Here is a 23697-nt window from a genome sequence, read left to right on the forward strand (position 1 = left end):
TGTCGTTGCCATTACGCGTTATGCAAGTTCAGTATCAAGCCTTTTTTGTTCAAAAGGATACATTTTGTAGTATGTACTACACATACATTAATTAATTAATAATTATACTTTCATGTTGTAACTATGAAAATTATCTTTAAAAAAATATTTCTTAATGAATTCTTAAGTACCTACCTACCTATACGTATAACATAAAAGATACGATTAAATTATTTAAATTAAATATTACCTAAGTTGTTGAACAGTATTTTAATTAATTTAACGAAATATTAAATTAAAATGTTAAATGTATTTCAAATGAATGTACCTAAGTAATGAATTTAATAATCGTCTTGGATTAAAAAATATACGTGTTTGAATTTTATTACGCACGTGTTATAAAACTCGTACACACTACTGTGTTGTCGTGTGTTGTGACTCGATAATTCGTTTCTCGCAAAAAGACAACTTGCCTTGTAGCATTAACCTATTTGGTAGAAATTTGGTGTCAGACGACGCGACAAAAGTTAAGAGGGGTCTCTCCGTCACTCGCTTCATACAAACGTAGTTCCAATTTCATTTGAATATTAAGCAACCAAAGTCCATGAAATTTTGCAGACATATTCTAGAAACTAATATATGTGTTTTCTGTGGTTTTCCAGATTTCTGTTAAAATATTCGGTTTCAACGTTACGCGGTCTTAAAAATTTACATACAAATCTTTGAGCCCCTGTAATTTTAAAACTACATATTTTTAGAAAAATCTAAAACACCACAGACACAGATATTAGTTTCTAGAATATGTCTGCAAAATTTCATTGCTTTCGTTTCGTTGCTTAATATTCAAATGAAATTGGAACTACGATTGTATGAAGCGAGTGACGGAGAGAGCCCTGTTAAGGGGGATTTGTTAATTAGTCAACAGCACAGTGACCAACAAACAATTTGAGCAAATGCATACCTATAGTCCATTTTCAAATTTCTTTGGCGAACCGACCAAGGTTTGAGGGGATCTCCACCACGCGAGGGCACGCGACTGGCCGATTAATCGGCCCCTGTTTTCCGCGATGCGCCAACTGAGCCACTTTTGCTCAAGTTGTTTGCCTTTCTATCTGCACAATAGTCTGTCGCTTACTAACGATTGGTCAATATTGCGTTGCAACACATAACAACACCGTAATGTGTGGATAGCTCTAAAATCATAGTTGGAAACAAACTATAAAATATACACGTCGCGTTTCATCGATTTCCGTAGCTTGTCCAAAATGTGTTACTGTTGATTAAATATTGTTTTGTAGAATAAAAACGACGTGATTACCAAAATCATTTTAACTTACCTATATTAGTTTCCTTGATCGCAAGAGGCGTATTTTTCAGTACTGAAAATACGAATGAGGTCAGCAGCATCAGGCGTCAGGAATTATTTATTTGGAAAATAAGTCGGCAGAGGCTAGGTACCTTAGTTGACCAAACTTGTAGGAACTAATTAGGAGTACCTAACAATGAGTTTAATTAAATTGTAATACTCATACCCCTTCCAAGTGAGTTCGTTTCCGTCAGCTGAGCTTTTCATGGAGTATAGAGTGTACTTTGTCTTTGCTTAGACTTAAGACTGAGTTAAAACGAGACATATGTGAGATATATACATCTGTCTCGTTTTAACTAATCAAAGTCAGAGTGCGCTCTATAGATACCACCATGAGTTAAATAGTGAGTGAGAGTGATTCATGCCACTTATTACCACAAGTTCGTGAAGTGAACTCACAATCACGGACTAACTTGTTATCAAAGAAAAAAAATGTCCTCAGTATTTTTGTAGATGCAATCGATTCTTTCGAATCACTACTGACATCATTCACGTATTGAAAAATGCGTTGCTTGCACCTCTTACTGGTTAGTTAGTCCTACCTAGCTATTTATTTTACGTAAAATATCAAAAATTGCATTAGATATCTACCAGCAGGATTTGTACCTGGATTTCGCGCCAGCCCAACTTAGTATTGTTACTTGACAACGTTGTTATTTGTCTAAAAATAAGGTACCATGACAAAATATATCTAACAATATTGCTAAGTACCTAGTTTATCGACAGATAACAGATAGATTATATTATTTTGGCTGGTAGATATCAAGGTTCACCTTACCATATTATTATCGGGTCGAAATTTCTCAAATCCCACCCGGTTTCCGCAATTTTTGATATTATTTGAAAAATTGTTTCTAAATAAATACATTGTTAAGTTCCTAAATTAAAAATTCAAATGTTTTCTCCGCACAAATGTTTGTTTGTAATTATTTGTGACCCAACCTCCAAAATATTAGAAATAGACTCCATAGCATAATAATTAGCTTTGCTACGAGTTTTTAGCGTGATTTGACTTTTCAGTTGTAAGATCAAAATGGACACCTCGAATAAAATATGAAAAATGAATGTTTTTTATTTAACCTTTTTCGTTGGCCATAATTACTTACCTATTATTTAAATAACTAACTTCGAATTCAAACCAAGTAGGTAGTAGATAGTAACACAGGGAACTCCCAGTTACAATCTAATCGTCAACCCATCGCCGAATCACTACTGAGGACGGGTCTTCAGCAGGCACCCAGGTGGAGAGGGTGAAATTGCTTACGGTGGCGTGCGGTGAGGTTGTAGAAAAAGGAGGATGGAATGAGGTCAAACAGTTATTCAGTACACTCTCCTTTATACTCGTAATGGTGATAAAACAAGCAAAGAGAGCTCACGTCTCTGCGGTGCTCCAGGCTTTCCAACGAGCCAGTTAGGTTGGAGTAAGGACTTAGCTTTGACTTTTAGTTGAAACGAGACAGATTCATGCCAGCGGTATAACGCTGTCTCGTTTTAACAGTGTCTTAAGTCTAAGCAAAGTCTAAGTTGCGCTCTATTAATCTCAGCCTTAGTTTTCAAAGTCCACACGCCACGGTAGGGTAAAAAAAAACCAATAGAAACAGTTAATTCATGACTTTATTTCGTATTCACATCGAATCGTACAAGTTACTCAGAACATTCCTTTGCTCGAATATCTAGACACTTATTCAAAAAAAATCACATTCAGTATTTTTTTAACTAACCGCTACATACAATAAATTTGTTTTATCATGTTAAAACTTTATGGCAGGCAACACAGTAGATTGAAATAACGATACATAATAAGCTCATATTATACCTATTATGCAGTTCAATTAATAAGACATCATCGTCATCGTCAACAACCGATAAGGTAAGTCAGCGATGACCTTAAAACACCGGCAATTTATTGATCATATCATAATATATTCATAATATAATACAAATATTTTTTTTTTATTTAAATCGCTAAGCAAATGTAACAAAATGGTGTATGTTATACAATATTATTTAAAATTATGGTCCCAAAAACAATTTTGTTTAATAATAATAATATTCAGTACGCTAATTCATTGTTTCTCTTGGTCTCGATATTACATAAATAAATAATGAAAAGCCCCTTGACTACATTGGCCTAATTTACTCGGCGCAATGTAAAATGCCACTTGACATAACTGGTTTTGTTCCTTTAAAAAGGATTTTACTGCATTTCGTACATTGTCCAGCAGTCGCCTAACTTGTTTGGCTAATGTGAATATGAGGCTTAAAACTATAGATACCAAATTAAAGCATTCTTCGTTAAAAGAATACTTTTATTATCCCAAAGTTATATAAAAGCAGTTAGAGCTTGTCTATTTTGAAACGACGCGCCCCACCACCGCAATTTACACATCACTACTACACAAAATTATGTAGTGGGGCGCGTCATTTCAAAATAGACAAGCTCTACCCCAATTTGCTGACATAGCGATGAATTTTCTTTCAAATCATAACTAGGGTAGTGTGTGTACACCTTTACCCTGTATTGCCATGCATAAAAATTCACAAGCAAATTAAAAATTAATCAACCAATGAGTATTCAAATACTTACAAAGAGAAAAATCCATGTCAAATTTTTAAATAATAAAATCTTTTTCGAATGCACTTATTACTGAAAGTTTTAACTGTACTTCAATTACATTTTTTAATGCAAATACATAATATTTCTATAGGTACTTATACGAGTTTAAACATAAAATTTGTATTAGTATTAATATTTACAAGTTCTTTAATATAATATTATATCATTATAGTAAAGGTAAAAATAGTAATTCAATCAATTCAGCATAGCTATTTTAGCGACGATTTTGAATATATTAAAATGAAATGTCAATTGCAAAATAATTACATATACAAATTACTTATTAGTTTTTGTACAGAAGCAAAAATAAACAAGTAATAACCTGAAACAATATTAATAGGTGAATTCTATTACCGCATATAAAATTGATATATAAACAATGTTAAACAATTATTTACTATCTTTCCTTGTTCGGAAAGATAAATAAATAATAATCTTAGATTTTTTACAGTTTCGTTTTTGGAATGTTGGCAAACTGCAAAAAAATCGATTCTAGAATATCGTGTAGGCATCTGTTCTCACTAAGAGTCAATTTTTTTCTATATTCAAACTCTTACTCCGGAATAAGTTTGACTTTTGACAGTTTATTAATTCTGTTAGGTTATCGAACTATTGAAAAATCAACCCTTAGTTGCGTGAACCAGTTTGGTTGTGTACATTATATTTTTACAGCCGAATTTAATATGTAGATATATCAATCTAATGTCAAACTTATCGACAATAAACTTTGCAACGTTGTTCATTTGTCAAAAAAGACCATTTTGACAGATAACAACGTTGCTAAGTAACTTATCGACAGATTACAACCAGATTATAGTTCGATTCGGCTTTTTGAAGTACGAGAGATAAACTGCAAGAGCTGGTCCACGTAAATACAGTACAGTACCCGGTAGTATTATGTTTTTTTAAGATTACAAGGTGATTTGTGGCTCACTTCTCAACCGCCAATAAGTTTGAACCATTATTATATTATACCTAGCCATGTCCCTTAAGGTGCGAAATAATTTTCGCGCCTGTGTCAGACAAATCGCGTATATGATTCACTTTTGAAGATGATAATCGTATAGAAATATATTACAAAATTACAACGAATTATTTAGTAAAATCATTTAAAAATCTTCCATTTTATACAACAATAGCAAGGATGCTGGAAGACGAAGCCTCTAGGCTCTATGTGAGAATTTAATACTTAGTAGAAGAAAAATACCAACAAAAAAAAGCTATAAAAATTAAGGTTTTTGGACTTGAACGTCAAATGTCGAAAAAATAAAAAGATGTTCGACACAAGAGTTTGTTGATAAATGTACTTTTAGGAGCAATATGTTTAAAAATGGAATAGAATAGATTTTTATTCAAATAAACAGTCCTTTCAAATCGTCAAATAATTATTTACCGAGAAGAATAGTAAGCTCCATAGCCATTAAAAATACTTTTTTTTTCGTTATTATTCATTAAATAAAAAATTAAACAAAACATATTTAAAATCTTGTATCGAACTTCTTTTTATTGGCTGCTCAAATATTATACGTCATGTAAAAAAAAATTAATAAAAAAACTTCAATTAAAAAAGTTAAACAGAAATTAGAACAAGCTAAATGAATAAAAACATAGAAATAGGACAAAGATGTTATGTTGTTAGGATATTAACTCGGAACATCTCTGCATATAAAATAGTGACAAATAAAAGGAAAAAAGCTTAAGCAAAAAAAAACTCAACTAATCCTAAAAATACTATCACATTATCAAACTATTTTCTAAAGCAATAACTGTTACAAAAAATAAACTCGAATAGCGTAAGAGCCCACGGAATAAATTGGTACTTCCATTGAGATTAACTAGCTAACCCGCCCGGGTTTCGTTTGTGTGGGATTTCGGAAACCCTTTCCTAGTAAGGGGCTACGTAAAGAGAAAACCTACATGCAAGATCTCAAGTTCCTAGACCCAGCTGTTTGGTATGTTAGTCAGACATCTTCTTTCATACACCACTGCTTTTGAATTACCATAAAAAAATGAAGGGTGAAAGTAAAAGTTTATTGTTTTGTTTTTAAAATAAAGGTTTGGATACGTACGCTAACAATATTTTGACTAATTCATTATTAATACTATGCGTTACTAAGCATATATTGGGATGATCAATTTAATTTTTTAAACTGAAAAGTTAACTAAAAGTATCGAATTCTGACTAAGCAGATTATTTTATGGTAATTAAAAATTAGTGGTGTATGTTATGTACAGATGAAAACGGGAAACCACCCTCAGAAAGAAGGCACTTTCAGAGGGACTCAACTTACTCGTCAAGCTCTTAGCTTATTTTTTCCTCAAACTATATTATTATCTACGAGATTAAAACAATTATTATATGTTTCGCTCGCGCATAGTTACATCTCTTTTACACTAAAGCATTTTCATTAAAAAAAAATTATATTATAAACGCCTCAACTTTGTAATACTGAAAGACAGAGCCCGAAATATTTACTTCAAAAAAAAAAAAAAACAGTAAAAAATAAACTTTTTCCTTATATTTTCATACTTTAAAATAAAATCAATAAAAAGTATTCAAATAAAAAAATTCTATAAAGTTTTTGAGAAAGAAGAAATATTACTTCACTGGCAAGACATTTCGTGTTGGTAAATTCAAAATGGCTAGAGCCCATAGACGTTGAGTTAATTAAAAAAAAATGTTACTTTTAAATTTCGAACCCTGTCACAACGTAATATTTCAGACTAAAATCTGTACACAGTCTAACAAATAGGTACGTCGCAACTTACTTTTTTTTTCTTTTTTTACTATAATACACAACACCGACATATTACTTAGGTACTAAAAATCATTCAAATATTATCATTATAATTAGTTCATTTATCAGTTTCATTATATCAATAGTTTAATTAAATAAAAAGAAATCTATTTTACAAATTCTTCGGATGACACTAACGTTCAGTTTCTAAAACCGCTTAACAACGTTGTAATTTGTTAAAAATTGTATGGATCTTTGGAATTATGATTATGACAGCAGCAACTTTGCTAAGGAACAAATTTTTTCGTGCGCAAGTGTGGATCCACCATTATGAGAGCACCTTATCTGGGCGGACAATCAAATTTTCACTGCATTTATTCCTAGCTTAATCCATACTAATATTATAATTGGGAAAGTGTGTCCGTCCGAATGTCTGCTACCTTTTCACGGCCTAACAGTATAACCCATTTTGATGAAAGGTACAGAGTTAGCTTACATCCCGGGGACGGACATCTGCTACTTTTTATCCCGGAAAATCAAAGTTCCCACGAGATTCTGAGTCATCCGTTTATCCGATTCATATGTAATTTGGTACAGAGGTAGTTTGCGTCCCAAAAATTGACACAGGCAACTTTTCATCCCGGAAAAGCAGAGATTTTTAAAGAACCTAAATCCACGCGGACGAAGTCGCGGGCGTCATCTAGTATGGAAAATATATCAACATTTTCTGAACTCCAAATAAATTACTTTTAATGTCCATCTAGCAGACAGTCAAGTATGATAAGATGTAATAGCTCGGTTTCTAAACTCAAATTTTTTGTTGTTGTTAAAAACAGGTATATTTTGTATCCGAAACTGCATTCAATCGCATTGAATTAAAGTTCAATTTTGTTTGAAACCTCCAAACTTCATTATGTCAGTGTCATCCGAAATTGCACTTAATCAGACAGGTTTAAAGTATCAATTTGATTGACAAACAACATATACCAACACTACACAAATACACCACATTTACACTAGTGAAAATACACATACAGCTAGCTATATAGTAAAATGACAAAATGACGAAAATATATCTTATTCATTTCTTCTCGCTACAACTAATATATCTGTCTCTATTTGAACACGCCCAGATCCGAATTCACCGTACACTACACACATTCATAGTTAAACTTTTAAAGCACTAAGCGTTTACTAATTTCTACAGAAACTTTGACATACAGTGTTTTTCTTTTTGCTTGGAACCTACAGTCTGTTCACTAAGATATACTCTATCTTCGGAAATAAGTCAGTATAGCGCTCTCTCTGTTACGTATTCCCATACAAATGATAGAGACAAAAATCTTATTGGGCGCTAACCATTTTGTGTTACCAACCAATCTTGAAATCAGAATTTCGAATGTTTTTTGAAAACATGTTTGTGATTGGAGTTTCTTGCCTCTATCATATGTATGGGATTGCGGAACAGAGAGTGTTTCTTAAATGTTTTTCTAATCTAGGAATATAATAGAATGCTATTCTATTGTAATATATATAAAATACGAATATAAATAAACCCAAGTTAGGTAGTTAAGCGAATTATAATAAAACCTTTGACAAGATGCGGCACGTGCCAAGGCGTCGCGACTCAGAGGCGACCGTATCTAAGCGAACAGACTTTATTTAAACCGTTGTATATTCAGTAACAGACAGTTGTAGCGTTTGATCTACCGCATTTAAACTACCAAACAACCCGTTACACTATATTTCAATACTTTTCGAGTTCTGCGTTTCGCTACCTACATACTTTATGCGCATTAATATAAATCAACCACATACTATCAAAAAATTTGTTTGAAATGTCACTCTGTTGACAATGTACTAACCCCGCAAACTCGGAATGTTGTCGGATCGGACATACGCTTCTGACATTCGCAGAGTGAGTGGGACAAAAAGTTTACCAACAAACAATTTCTGATAATATCAAATTTACAGCCGGCTTTAAACGATACTTTTGAACGGTAAAGGTGCAGTTCCTTTTCACTCTATATATGCGTCTCTTTCTCACTTATCGGTGACACTGTATAGCTGTCTCTGTCTTCTTATTTTTCAACCGAAGAGGAACTGGAGGCTCTGCCCCGTCCCTTTTTCCCTTTTTTATCATCTGTGTCCTGTCTGTCGTAGTTTTTGTCTATGGGCAGTGATTCGGGTTGCTTTTGAATTTGTATCGGCTGAGAAGGTGAGTTGTAAGTAGTATTCTGAAACAAGTTACACAAGTTTAAAATTCTATAAAAAGTATGCTCCTGAAAAAAGGCATATTACAAAATCGAAGATTATGTAAATGATAAAAGAGTGTGGATTTTACCTGCAGCTCGTTTCAGCAGCGAGCGGGACCGCAATTACTTTTATACATGGCATAATATTGTAGGTATATCAAATCTTTGAAAAGAGCAACCGCCGAGTTTCTTGCTGGTTCTTCTCGGTAGGAAAGGCATTCCGAACCAGTGGTAGATGCTTTTGGTGATTCAACAGTATCTACGCTGTCTCAACCGCGCCGCGCAGCGAGCCGAGACCCTATGAAAAGGGACCCCAGGTGGGTTCGAAACTAGTCGGGCTTACATCGACTAAATACGTGAGTAAAGCCGATATCCATACTAAATGCGAAAGTGTGTCCGTCTGTCGGTCTGCTACCTTTTCACGGCCCAACAGTTTAACCGCTTTTGACGTTTGGTACAGAGTTAGCTTATATTCCGGGGAATCGGCTACTTTTATGCCGGAAAATCAAAGAGTTCCCACGGGAATTCTAAAGACCCATCCGCTCAACCGATTTGTATGAAATTTTGTGCCGAGGTAGCTTGCGTCATGTTATTGACAAAGACAACTTTTTATCCCGGAAAACCAAACAGTTCCCACGGGATCTTCAAGAACCTAAATCCACGCGGACGAAGTCGCGGGCATCCTCTAGTATTCTATACTTAAAATGGAAATCACTCATGATAGTTTACCTTTTTCTTGGCGTGCTTGTCTTTCTTGCATCTCTCGTCGTCATCGCGCTTGCGCCCCATCACACCCAACAACTTGCTAACCATGCTGTTCTTGCTTCTACCTTCGCTGCTTTCGGGGGCTTCGGGAGACTGCAAACACATTTGTTACATGACGATTAAGTCATACATACAGACACATCACAATCCAGATTCAAGAAAGCCAATAGTGGTATTGATTCTGACAGCAACTAAATTTTAGTTTATTCACATCTCTTTCTTATTAATGTAATGAGAAAATGACAGACAAACTTATTTTAAGTCTAAACTGTCAAACCACGTGACTATAGGTACCAGTCTTGAGCATGGTGTTCTCTAGAGTAGCACTATTTGAAGTCTTTAAATTAAAATTCACTTTCCGTTTCTTCTAAAATTTAGTTTTGGCTGTTCCCTAGTCAGTTCATCATAGCTCGCTTTCAGTGAAATATGTTTTAGTTTCAAGTTTTGGCCTGCAATAAAGAAAACACATAAATTAATTTCGACTCTTACCTTACACGCCTCCACAGATTCCTGCCTTTTCAATCCCTCCAACTTCTTCATCGACTCCGACCGCTTCGCTTCTATCTTCTCTTGCTGCTTCTTTTCCTTCTCTTGCTTTTCCTGCTTCTTTTCTTCTCTCTTATCCTGTTTCTTATCTTCTCTCTTGTCTTTACCCTCTGATTTTCTAACTGATCCGCTTCTTTCCATTGCCTTTTCTTGTTTCGACTTTTCTTCTGCTTTAGGGAGTTCTTGGTATTTTTCTTCCATTTTGAATTCCTTCCTTTCTTCTTTCTCTATCTTCTTGATCGAATCTTGCTTTTTCAACTCTTTCTCTTGTTTGGATTTGGATTTTTCCTTAGGTTTAAAATCTTCGTCTTTGAGGGAGGAATCTGATTTTTTCCGCGTTTTTGGTTGTATGTCTGTGATGCTTGGAATTGATTCTTGTGTTGTGTTAAGTTTTTTACTGGTCTCCGACTGTGGGATGCTAATATCTGTGCTTGATCTGCTATCATCTGAAATACATAAAAATATTGAAACTTCTTTATCTTACATACGACGTATAATTTGCGGTCTATTTAACAGTATTCTGTTAATTATTAGGTCATCTCTTGGAAAGATACATATTAATGCACCTTACTCACAACCTGCACGGGGAAGCTGGAAGAAATCTCTGTTTAGAGATAACCATCTCCTATGTACATAGCTTAATTTATCATAACTTTGTAACTACAATTTTGGTACATTAAAAATAAATATAAATATATAAAGGTCTATGTCCAGCAGTGGACATTCACCGGTAGATGATTATGATAATGTTGAAACGTACCCAGATTAAGGTCCCGCGACGTGTCGAGATTAGACATGCCATCCATGCTGCTATCAACGAAGGATTCGTCGGAGAGCGAGAGCGATGCGAAAGATGCGCTTGTGTTGAACGCAGACTTGTCTAGGCTCGTCTTTGGCGACGAGGTGAAGATACTCGGCGTGCTCTGTTTGGCTGGAGTCCTGAAACAACATAATTCCATGAAACTCAAAACTCAAAAACTCGAAACTCAAAATCATTGATTTAAAGTAGATATACTATTGTACTCCTTTTGATGGTGAGAATTGTTAGAATTTAAAGATGATTGGTGATAATTAATTAAAACATCTTGACAAAGATGACTTTTTGGATACGGACCGAACTACGAAGCTACTCTAAAGCTGAGATTTATAGAGAGAATTCAGACTTAAGTTTCAGTTAAACTGACAGAGCTCGCTAACGCGGCCGCGGCGATTTCGACCGTCTCAGATCCATTGTGATTGCCACGATCACAATGGATCGGAGACGGTCAAAGTAATGGGAACTTTCAAGGACCTGCACAGCCCCAAAGAAGAAAAGGAAATAAGAAGCAGAAGAGAGAAGAACTTCACTTCCATCGCTGTGTATACCTGGCCGGCAGTCGGACAGCGTGGTGCGTGGGCGAGTCCTTCTCCTCGGCGATGCGCGGCAGGGTGGGCTCGTCCGGCTTGTCCGGGGGTGGAGGGGTGGGCGGCGCGGGCGCGGGGGCTCGCCAGCTAGTGCCGCGGCGACTGCTCGTCACAGTGCTGACGGTGTTGGAGCCCACTCCCGCGCAACAGAGGGGCGATATCGAGCATTTCGCTTCTGCTGAACGCGGGTGTAACCTGTGGTGAAGTTATAATAAATAGAAGTTTATTTCATAAACGGCATTAAATATATGAAGTAGTCCAAATGCTGAGCATCTTTAACGATATAAACCAAATTAACATAATTAAAACTCAAAATATGTATACCTAATATAAGAGTAAGAGTGTATGCTAAGAGTGTAATTTTTGTACAATAATTAAAATGTTTAAATAAATAAATAAAAATATAACGTCACAACTAAACAAAAAGCATGAACTAAAGAAATATGTAAAAGCAACATAAAAGCGTGCTAAAAAATGACGCAACGAAAAATGTGATGATAAAAATAATTGAATTGAATGTAAACGATATAATACAATGTGCAAATAAAAATAAAATCATCTGAAAATAGATAGATAAAATTAGGTGTTAAAATAATAAGTTCGGCCACGGCGACCAATCTCAACAGAATAGAATAGTATAGAATATTTTTTTACTCAAACAAACTTTTAAGTGCTTTTGAACCGTCAGAATAATTTACCACGTCTGGTTCGGAATGCTGTTCGTACCGAGAAGAAACAGCAGGACATTCGGCGTTTTCAAATGTTCAATTTTAAATATAACAGGAAAAGCTGACTGACTGACTGACGGACTGACTGACTGACTGATCTATCAACATGTTACGCCGACCCAGGCACAGCACACCGCGCAGCTCAATATTGTTGATAGAACAACAGCACCAGAAAGTTGGCTCACAGCACACCACAGCGCAGCATAGCTCAATGTTGATTGGTCACCCCTATCCTATCTACGCAGCATGTGATCAACTCATTTCCGCCCCACTACTGAGTACGGGTCTCCTCTCAGAATGAGAAGGGTTTAGGCCATAGTCTGCCACGCTGGCCCAATGCGGATGGCAGACTTCACATACCTTTGAGGACATGGAGAACTCTCAGGCATGCAGGTTTCCTCACGATGTTTTCCTTCACCGTTAAAGCAAGTGATATTTAATTGCTTAAAACGCACGTAACTGAAAAGTTAGTGGTGCGTACCCGGGATCGAACCCCCGACCTCCGATTAGGAGGCGGACGTTCTAACCACTAGGCTATCACAGCTTCTACTTCTACTTCTTCTTCAGCTACGCAGCATAATCAATCCAAAATTTTAAAAAAATATATGGACCTACCTGTCAGGCGACAAAGCTCGTCGTAGTAACGGAGAGGCGGGGTCCCGTCGAGGCCATGCGCGTCTACACTCTCGCGTCGCGAGTGGCGAGGGGCTTCGAGCCTCGCAACCCCTGCTGTGTGGCGTTATGAGGGGTTATATTATAATGACATGTGCGTATGAACGTTACAACTTTCATCATCTAAATATATAAAAAGAAAAGATGACTGTCGGATCCTATTAGCGCACAGCTTCAAACTACTGGACGGATCGGGCTGCGATAGCTATTGTGATGTAGACCTTCACTAAGAAAAGATTTTCGAAAATTCAACCCCTAAGGGTGTAAAATAGGGGTTCAAAATTTTTGTGTTCGGCGCGGACGAAGTCGCGGGCTTATGCTTACCTTACCTTAAATGCCTTATCTCATTAGGACACCGGTGGTGGCAAAACCAGGTCGCACTACCAAAACTTTTTTCTTTCTTTTTTAACGATGTAATAAAAACCTTTTACTGACTCATTTTTAAAAATCGAATCCTGTAGATTACTAACAACCGAGAGCAAAAGTTACAGGACCAATTTTTTTTTACCAAAAGTTGTAACGTACAATGGCGATGAAAACAATGCATATATTGTTAGTTAGTACGATTATATGCAAAAAACATCCATATTATGATACTAAAAGATAAGTACAAACACAGTGCACAGATGACGCAAACGTGGACAAACATATAAATTACAAAAGACATTACTGCAATGTTTAGAAAGGTATTACCTATTTATAGAACTATTATCATGGTAATTAAGATTTAATTCAGTCATTAGGCATCCATTCATTCTTCTCTCTGGGCTGGTTTCCGCACGTAAACGTTTCCGTCTGTTGTGCTTATCCATTCATTCATTAGGGGCCAGAATTCTATCGAACCAAAGTGAAAATTCTATCGAAATAAACAGTTCAGTTCTATTTCAGTTTGTCGAATCATTCATTCGTCTGTTCATTAATTAACTTTTTCATTTAGTCATTCACTCAATCATTCATTCATTCATCAGTTACCTGGTGGGCGAGGCAGGCGCGGGTTGCGGCGGCTGCGGCGAGGGGGAGGGCGTTCTCGCGAGCGGCGATAGGGGCATGTGTTGTAAAGAGGCTCGGCGAACCTCCGCACCTCCCAACTTGTGCTTTAGACCGTGGAGGGAAGAGGGCCTGTTGAGTTTACATAGGGTTTTAACTTTTAGGATAGAATACATTTAAAACTCTGCAATCAATTTTGGACTTGCCTTTACATAAGTTTAAAAAATCTATTAAAACTATGCTCCTGAGAAAAGCATATTATACAATCCAAGGTTTTTTTAAATGATAAAAGAGCGTGGATTTGACCTGCAGCTCGCTCCAGCAATGCGCGGGACTTCAATTACTTTTATAATTGGCATAATATTGTATATCAAATCTTTTAAAAGAGCAATCGCCAAGTTTCTTGCTGGTTTTCTTGCTGTAGGAAAGGTATTCCGAACCAGTGGTAGATGCCTTTGACGATTCAAAAGTACTTGTAAAAGTCTAATTGAATAAAAATATTTTGATTTTTTTTTTATGAATCATCTGTCAGCTAGCTTTTCACTGCCCATCTATTTGACCGATTTTGACGAAATTAGGTACAGAAATACTTCCATTCCGCGGAAGAACGTAGGTACTTATTTTTTGTCGGCAAGAATCACGAGTTTACACGGGATTTTTAAAAGGCCTAAATTCAAGCCGATAGATACAAAGGTAGGTTGCATCCCAGATACAAACATATAGGCATATCCTGGAAAATCAAAGAGGTCCCACGGAATTTTTAAAAAACTAAACTCATGCGGAAAATTCCCACGGAGTTTTGAAACTGAAACAAGCGGGCAGAGTCGCGGGCAGTTTCTAGTTTCAAATATATTAAAATATAATTACTCATCAACAAAAGCAGTTTTTTTTTTCAAGTTTTGCTCACCGCTGGTAATGTGTGGTAGGGTGGGTGGTGTGCAGCGGTGAATCGGCGGCCGGCGACACGGTAGGGGATGGTAGCTCGCTTGAACCAGCGGACACCATCTGCACAATATTTACGTGTTTTTTTACTTAATAACCAAGGAAACGGGGAACCAAGGAGCCGGTCAATGTTTATTCTCCCTGGAACCCCAAGACCCATGGCACACACATCCTAAAACTCCCGTAATAGAGTCCCGTGGGCACACTTCGGGTACGGAACCCTAAAAATGACTAAGTAACATACCTGATGCATTTCCTGCGAAGCTCGCTTGGTAGAGATCCGCCGGAACAGAGAACACCGGCGGCGCGGGCGCGGGCGCGGCGGCGCGGACGCGCGTCTGCCGCCCGCTCTACGACGACCGCCCGCCTGAGATACACTTTCTTTATAGTCATTGTTAGGACATGGCGAAGCGTTACGCCTTTGCAAGAGTCCAAACTTAAACTGACTTTACTTTTTATGTGTATTAGGCCTTATTACTCGACGTGTAGATTATTATCTGTGCTTTTTTTGATTTCTCCAAAAGTTTGACTTACCAAAAGTAATAATTTATTGCATAACGTCAAAAGCCGTAAGTTGTTTAGCACTTTAATGATCTCATATTCGCGTGGCACAGTTATGCACATGCGTTAGGTGTATGTGGCGTGTTTATAGAAAAAGGTCATAAGTGCAACAGGTTTTTGATGCAATCACGGAAGTGCTACTCGAATTCTGAGGCCGACCGTACAATGAATTGAATTTACTAAATAATACAAGTGTAAATTAAAAATTTATAACATAACCCCGACAAGTGAAGGTTACAGTAACTAGGAAATAACTTTCAAACAGCTGAATCGATTTTCTTGGATTATGGCTAAGAACCCATCAAACCACCTTTCAAACAAAAAAAAACCCAAATTAAAATCGGTTCATTAGTTTAGGAGCTACGATGTCACAGACACGTACACAGATACACACGTCAAACTTATAACACCCCTCTTTTTGGGTCGGGGGTTTAAAAAGGCGGACCTTAATGGGTAAAACAAAGGAGCACATATTTTTTGAATAGACTAACTCGCCTAACTCAAACATTTAATGATTTTGATTGTAATTATTCACCTGTATGGTGGTCTGGTCTAACGGCGTAGCGCGAAGTGTAGCGTGCGGTGCCGCCAATAATAGCCTCAACACCTGCAAATAAAACAATAACATCATTACTACATACTAACTAACTAATTTAAACGCTGCGCTGGAGCTAAAAAATCGAAATTTTGGGTGATTTGGAATTGTTTCTTTTACAATGTAGACACACAATTAGATTTTTGGAAATTGGCTTTTTGTAGTGCCAGACCAGCACAATGGTCTTTGCCAGTGTCAAGTAGCTTGAAGAAAGCACATAAGAGTACCAATTTTCTGAATTACCTGTGTATGCAGCAGTCCCTGTACGGACTCCCCATTGAGTTGTGTAATGAGATCTCCAGCTCTCAGGCCGGCCGCCCACGCCGCACCTTGTTCACTCACAGCCTATAAAATAACATTTATGTTTTATCACACATATAAATAATAAATAAATCAACTAAATATCACTACTAATTCTGCGTTGCTGCTGAATGCTGATTTTTTTGCCAGCTCTTCTCAGTAGAATCTGCTTTTCGAACCGGTGGTAGAATCTTGGCATGACATAAGTGGCACAGGCTATCTATGTAAGTATAATATTTACGTAATTTACTTATATCATATTTTTTTATAAGTACCTTTTCTCCTTTTACAACCACTCTTATTGCCTAAGGGTCAATAGTAGAGATCTCTTATAGAGATAAGTACTTCCCTGTCCACTTTTCATCTATTAAAAAATTTAATTAAAAAAAATTAACTAAATTACTTTTATTACTTGAATAAGAATAAGGAGTGTTTATTTGCTAGAATGCTAGATTATGGTAAAATATACATTGTTCTTAAATATTAGGTAGAATCGCATATTCTGCCAAGCATGGCGTGCAAAATTAATTGAATTTATATAACGCAAAAAACATAGATATCATGTACGTTGTATGTATGTCATTGGTACAAGTAAATAAAAAATAAAAAAATCTGTGTAATATACTCACCGAAACCAAGTGATGCATGGTGTAATAATCTGTATCGCCGTAGTACACACGCACAGTGTGGATCGTGAAGCCGAAACCGCGTGGACCGCGACGCACCACGATCGGCGGTTTGGACGATTGGATAAGCCTGACAAACATACACAATACTCAAAAAACATGAAAAATACAGAAACATGTAACGAGCATAAATTGATTGTTTTACTTGACTTAAACTGAGAAATATACCTACAGTTGCACAGCCCTTCAAAGAAGAGGGAGAGAGAGAAGGAGATATGGCCGGGGGAGGGGAATAGAACAGAGATACCATTTATATGCAATGTGATTTATTAAATATAATAATCTCATATCGCAGTGCTGTGCAAGCTGAATTTATGTATGACTGTATGACTTTATTGTATCGTAACAGAGTCGTACAGTATTCTGCGGTATAGGACCCTCCCTGGCTATATAAGGTTGAAATCTATAGAACACACTTTGACTTTGCTTAGGCTTAAATTTCAGTTAAAACGAGACAGATTTATGCCAGCGGTATAACGCTGTCTCGTTTTAACAGGGTCTTAAGACAACAAAGTCAACGTGCGCTTATAGATCTCAGGCTTAGTCTTTGTCAGAATACTCACGAGTGGTTAGCGGTCGCGAAGGGCGAGGGCGGGTCGCGGCAGGGCGATGAGTCGCGCGACGAGTTGGTTGACGAAGTGTTGCCGGCGCATGGCGACGCCGCACCGCCTAACACTATGCTTTCCTCCGCTGAAACAAAGCAAAATTACAGTGACACACGGACAGACAGACAACAGATAGACAAACTGTCTGGACGAAATCAATTTGCAGCAATATTGTGGCTAATTTTGTTGTCATCATCATCAACCGATAGACATTAACAGCGAGACATAGGTCTCTTGTAGAGACTTCCATACGCCACGGTCTTGCGCCGCCGCCATCCTCGCGACTCGATTGCTGTCATCTGAATTCTGTAGTACACAATCGATTAACTGCACCGAAATTATTAATAGATTAAAGTCTAGTGCTCTTTTCGCCGCGACTTTGTCCACGCGGATTTACGCTATTAAAGATCCCTTTGGGATTTCTCAAAATACTTCTTGAGCGCCGTTTAAGGGTACACAAGAAATATTTTTTTTCTTATTACAGATTTAAGTTCAGTCCTACAATCGGAGATAAATAAAACTTACCCGGATGTATAACAAGCGACAGGCCTGATGTGCTGGCGGAACGACGCATAGACTTTGGCGCCGTCAAAACAGATGGCTTGCTCTTCTCTGATTTGTCCAGCTTGTCTATACCTTTGTCCTCTTTCTTCGGCGCGTCCGGTCTAAAACACAAGACAAAAACTGTATTAAATATTAGCTATCAAAAAACAATCACCAAGGAATTCTTTGTAGACTTCTCTCATTCGTCGTGCTTTTACGTTAGTAAAAGTAGTTTCGACTGCAATCAAAACTCTTCGCTGGAAATACATCATGGAGTCCACAGAAAATAAATGCCGTTATTCTGGTTCTTTCTATCTATCTAATAATACTCACAGTCTGGGTAACGGCGCGACGTGGCTCGCGTGCAACGGATGCGGATGCGGGTGCGAATGTGTGTGTGAGTGCGGATGCGCCAACGGACGCAATGCGGCGCGTCGTCGCGCAGCGGGGGACACGTCGTCTGAATCCGTTTGTGAGGATTCTGCTGTAGAGCCTCCACCTGCCCCGACCATCTGGCGACAAAAAAATTGGATAAAATATGTCATGTGCTTAATGGTGTCTTTAACTGTATAATAAAGATTTTTTTCTGTAATTTATTGAAGTATGGGCTTTTTAAAAAACCGAATGTTGGCTATTAGCTGCCAAAAATGCGATAGGCAGAACATGTGCAACGCATGACGACACAAGAACCCCGAAAAAGTTATTGGACAGCAAACCAGAGGGCCGTAGACGCCGAGGAAGACTGACGGAGTGGAAAAGAAGATTAGGGGTTTTGGGGTTCGGAGCCAGAAGGAAGCTACGTCTGACTACCTCCAAGGTAGAGTCTGCTTGACCAGGCCAAGGTTCACACAGGACTGACCAGGCCAAGGTTCACACAGGACTAAAGTGCTTTGTTGTTGATGATGATTTTTTTTATGACAAAACGTTTATCCATCTAGATATGACGGACGAGGAGTTTCATTTATCGCATTCTAGAGGGTCGTTACAATTATTTAAGTAAGAAATAGAAAATATAAATTCAAGCAGTGTTAATAATATGTATCGCTACATCTTGAATTATTCACATATAAAAGTGCATAGCTATTTATGTATGTATGTATATGGTAAATCCGACTTACGGGACATTTGGGGTGATGGTGTAGGGGTGCAGTGGGCGTTGTGGGCGGCCCGGCGCTGTCCGGCGTGCCCGGCCAACTGTCCGTACTCTGTGAACCAAACAAAACTATGCAAAACCATCCATACTAATAATACGAAAATAACTGTCTGTATATCCGTCTCTATATTTATCTTTTCATGGTGAATCTATTTCGACATAACTAGAACTTGGCTAGAAGAAGTCACTTACTCGGGAATCGTGAGACAGTGCGGAATGTGAGTGGTGGTAGTGGCGGCGCCATTGCGGTGATGTGGACGAGAATGCCGCGAACAGTCCCGCCTCGTCTGCTTCGTGCGTTTCCGTCGCTTCATCGGTTTCCACTTCGCTGTGGTTATAGCGATCGCAGCGACCTATATCAAACATTTCATATCACAGTAAACTTTTTATAGAGGTATTGGGCTTGCTGGGCGAATGACTTGTTTGTTATTGATATGAATATTTGGTCAAAGTCAAAGTCAAATTCATTTATTCAAAGTAGGTACAATTGTACTTCTTTTGATGGTCGAAATTGTTATATTTGTACGATAATAATTAATTTCGTAACTTAAAACTAAAAAAGCTCCGAGTTTTAGATGGCGTTAGGTTCTGACAGACAGCCGGACAAATGCAAATTAACCCAAGTAAACTCGGAGACCTCGATTCATTCTTTATGCTTCAGTCTCATAGTTAAGTTGTGTAGTTAACTCACTATCAAAATAACTGGTATCTTCGTCGTTTTCCAACTGTGGTATAAACTCCGCTTTTCGCCGCAGAAGGTTATTCCAATCCAGGCCGTAGAAATATATATGATCCTGTAAAATGAGATTTTAATAACGGTTACAGTAGGGTAATTCGCTATTCGCTATCTCTGTGATCTTTTTCTTTCATTGACTCGACAGAAGCAAAATTCGTTATTTTTCTGAAGCTATCCTACCACTTACCTTAACTTGATGGGTGCCCGCGGTCCCCAGCCGGTCGCGAGGGTTCCGCGCCAGCAGTTCCGTTATGATGGCACGCGCTTCTACCGCTATGGGGAAGTCATCTTCCGATGGCCACTCGATGTCATCTGTATGTGAGACCATTTTAAAGTACTGAACCGCGTTTGTATACAAGGTGTCACCAGAACGCTAGCAAAATCGAAGACAGGTGACAGTACTTATAATAACTGATAAGATAACAAAATAACTACGAAAAAATTAAAAAAATCCTGTATTTTTAAAAGTTATATAAAATATATTGCAAATAAAACATGTGACTGACGCTAGAGGTCAATGAACGTTCCGTAAATATATCTCTCGAGACAATGCATTGACCCGAGTTTTGCACATACAACGCGGGTTTGAAAAATACTAAATCATTAAAACTAGAAGATAAGGCAAATGGTTATTGGCATTGGATTGTGTTAAGGTAGTGTAATGTTGACAAGTCAATGACGAGTCTTTTTATATGCATAGACTTACCAAAAATCTTTTGTCTTAAGAACTATTAATGTGTTCCGAAGATACATAATTTTTTTTAAGTAAAGAATATTAGCTATATTTATCATTATGACTTATATTTCCCTTTCCCCTCCAATTAAGCGTAAAGCTTGTGCTAAAAGTTGGTACGACAATAGTGCACGGGTGGGGTTTGAACCGGCGACCTTTCGGATTTCAGTCCTCTAACCGTTGAGCTATCGAGGCTATATATAATTTCACGTACCGTTGACAGTGTGCGCGAAGAGTTCTTCAGGGGTGTCACCAAAGAATGGAACGCAGCCCACAATGAATTCGTACAGAATGATGCCCATCGACCACCAATCCACCGGCTTGCCATAACCCTGACACAAAAACACAAAGCAATTTACACTTGGTTAAAGGTCAGAAGTGACCAGCAGGGTGATTAGTTAACTCAGTGTTCAACACTGAATGATAGCCACTGAGGCCCCCCCCCCCCCCACCTCTCAATAAAAATCTGGATGGTTCTACTTCTTAAAACCCTTCTCTGGGTCCTGCCAGAGGAAAAGTGTCTTATAAGTGGGACTACACGGCAACTTCTGACTCGCACGCTAGATGTCTCTGCGCTGTATTGAATGACACTAGCGTACCTGTCGCAAGATTACTTCGGTCGTGCCGTACACCTACTTATCATCTTTGTAGTTAACTTCTGACTCGCTTGATAGATGTCGCTGCTGGCAGTTAAATGGCATTAGCGTTACCTGTCGCAATATGACTTCGGGCGCGATGTACTCGGGCGTGCCGCACACCTGCTTATCGGAGAACTGCCGCGCCTCGCGATCCGCGTACTCTTCGTATAGATTCGTTGCCACTGGAAGAAAAAATATTAATCTCAAAGATAAATAAACAAATGAACTTTTATCATTGACTTTATTATACAAGCAAAACTAGCTATCGCTAAAAAGTGTTAAGCAAAAACTTCTGAACAGCGCTGTGCCAGATAGCAATAACAATTCATTCAAATTCAGATGTTATTTCGTTACCGTAAGATACAATTTCAACTATACGCCATAGTGACAAAGCTGATTAAAAACATGCCCAGTAGTTGATCGTGATTGTGAGCTTTACTGGTATAGTAAGTCAATACTTCTTACTGACTAGAACTCAGATGATATACAAAATATAAAAATTGCAAAAGGACTGCACTGTCAGCATCCGGGTTCTATCGCTTATACCCATGTATAAATTAAAATAAAATATAAACTTACATGACATTAGACCCATTTTGCTGAGTCCAAAGTCAGTCAGTTTGATATGGCCCGTTGCAGTGATAAGCAGGCTGAAAAATAAATTCGTTAATGTAACACATTATGATGTTTCTAATTACATTTATGACAGCAGGACTTAGAATTACACGTCGTTACACGATGTTTATCACACAAACAGTTAATACATTAATTTTAAAAATTAATGTATTTGCTGTTTATACAAAAAACAACAAACAAATTAACTAAAAAAGCTTCAACAATTTTATACTTGTACGACATCCGAAGTTAATAGTAACGTTGTGAGTATTTTGCCGGCCAGCACATGAAGTTCCAGCAAAAATAACAAGAAAGCGAGAAAGTTCAATACGGCCCGGGATAGATATAAATATCAATAATTCAAAATCATGGAATTAATCGTAGTACCCGCTATTTACATTACAAATAAAGTGATTTTTTAACAAAATAAAATTTTACAAGTACTTCTGAGTTGTTGAATCTACCACTGGTTAGGAATGATTTTCCTACCGAAAAGAGCCAGCAAGAAACTCGACGGTTGCTCTTTAATATTAAGTACTCACTTGTCAGGCTTCAAATCCCGATGCACGATTCCGTAGGAGTGTAGATACTCCACAGCCAACACGGCCTCTGCAAAATAGTGGCGCGCCATGTCCGGAGGCAAAGGACCAGCCCGTAATAGTGTCGCACAGTCTCCCCCCTCCACGAACTCCAGAATGAGACAGAGATGTCTCTTCGTCTCGAACGAGCAGTACATCGTCACCTATAATTACAATAACACTAGACCTTATAAGAAATCACAATCAGATGGAGAAAGCTATCTGCTCGGAGTTTCTTTACGTGATCAGATCAAAAATAAGATCAGTAGAAGAATTAGAGTCACAGATATATGACCACAGGTTGCAGTCTGCAGAGCTGAAGTGGCAATAGACGGGACACGTAGTTCAAAGAACCGATAGACATAGGGGTCTCAAGACTCTCAAGGTGCTGGAATGGCGACCTCGCACTGGAAAACACAGCGTTTTTCAGGCACTATCCTCTATTAGATGAACAGATGACATCAAACGAGTCGCAGGGAGATAAATAGATACAGTGCAAAACCGTTACATGCGCCAGCAGTGGATGTCCATCGGTTCTAGACGACGACGCAAGAAAGTATGCAGAACGTATGAAAAAAAGAATTTGCTCAAGTTAATATGTATGTATCTTGTACAAGCCTAGCTTTTCTTTGTTCTTACCATTTATAAATTATGAAAAAAAAGATGACTTACCACAAAAGGGTTGTCCGCAAAACTTAATATATCTCTCTCAGCGAAGGCCTGCTCCACTTGATTTCTTAATATCAAATTGTTTTTGCTTATTTTCTTCATGGCATACCTTAAAAAATTTGAAAGTGTGTCAAATATCGATTCCAGATAAGAAAATTCTTGTCAAATCGTAATTGTTTATGTCCAGTCGTTAAATGATCCTTACATGAAACTGAGTCGATCGGCATTTAAAAAAAATTGTCAATTTCATTGACTTTTATGTGCAACTCACGCTTGCCCAAAAAAT

At 37.6% G+C, this 23697-nt stretch overlaps 1 protein-coding gene across 7 annotated transcripts in view; it reads right to left on the minus strand.

Annotated features, from left to right (window-relative positions):
- Positions 1–7428: 7428 nt before the first annotated feature.
- The window catches only part of LOC123877426 (microtubule-associated serine/threonine-protein kinase 3), a 61379-nt gene continuing 45110 nt past the window's right edge, over positions 7429–23697 (minus strand). For 4 of the 7 annotated variants that reach the window (XM_045924209.1, XM_045924208.1, XM_045924206.1 and 1 more), the window contains 24 exons: positions 23415–23520; positions 22707–22906; positions 22129–22199; positions 21622–21731; positions 21126–21243; positions 20366–20490; positions 20134–20236; positions 19635–19795; positions 19408–19494; positions 18623–18801; positions 18272–18411; positions 17705–17831; positions 17085–17211; positions 16399–16500; positions 16096–16167; positions 15244–15366; positions 14965–15062; positions 14043–14189; positions 13014–13127; positions 11632–11865; positions 11027–11205; positions 10210–10712; positions 9685–9813; positions 7429–8937 (listed from right to left, as the gene is read on the minus strand). In XM_045924209.1, the coding sequence (XP_045780165.1) occupies positions 8782–8937; positions 9685–9813; positions 10210–10712; positions 11027–11205; positions 11632–11865; positions 13014–13127; positions 14043–14189; positions 14965–15062; positions 15244–15366; positions 16096–16167; positions 16399–16500; positions 17085–17211; positions 17705–17831; positions 18272–18411; positions 18623–18801; positions 19408–19494; positions 19635–19795; positions 20134–20236; positions 20366–20490; positions 21126–21243; positions 21622–21731; positions 22129–22199; positions 22707–22906; positions 23415–23520 (3511 nt within the window). In that variant the 3' untranslated portion in view covers positions 7429–8781. The remainder of the gene's footprint in view (positions 8938–9684; positions 9814–10209; positions 10713–11026; positions 11206–11631; positions 11866–13013; positions 13128–14042; positions 14190–14964; positions 15063–15243; positions 15367–16095; positions 16168–16398; positions 16501–17084; positions 17212–17704; positions 17832–18271; positions 18412–18622; positions 18802–19407; positions 19495–19634; positions 19796–20133; positions 20237–20365; positions 20491–21125; positions 21244–21621; positions 21732–22128; positions 22200–22706; positions 22907–23414; positions 23521–23697) is intronic. The other 3 variants (XM_045924212.1, XM_045924211.1, XM_045924207.1) reach the window with 2 other exon arrangements.

This window comes from Maniola jurtina, chromosome 23, assembly GCF_905333055.1.
Source record: "Maniola jurtina chromosome 23, ilManJurt1.1, whole genome shotgun sequence".
In the NCBI taxonomy this organism is placed as follows: Eukaryota; Metazoa; Arthropoda; class Insecta; order Lepidoptera; family Nymphalidae; genus Maniola; species Maniola jurtina.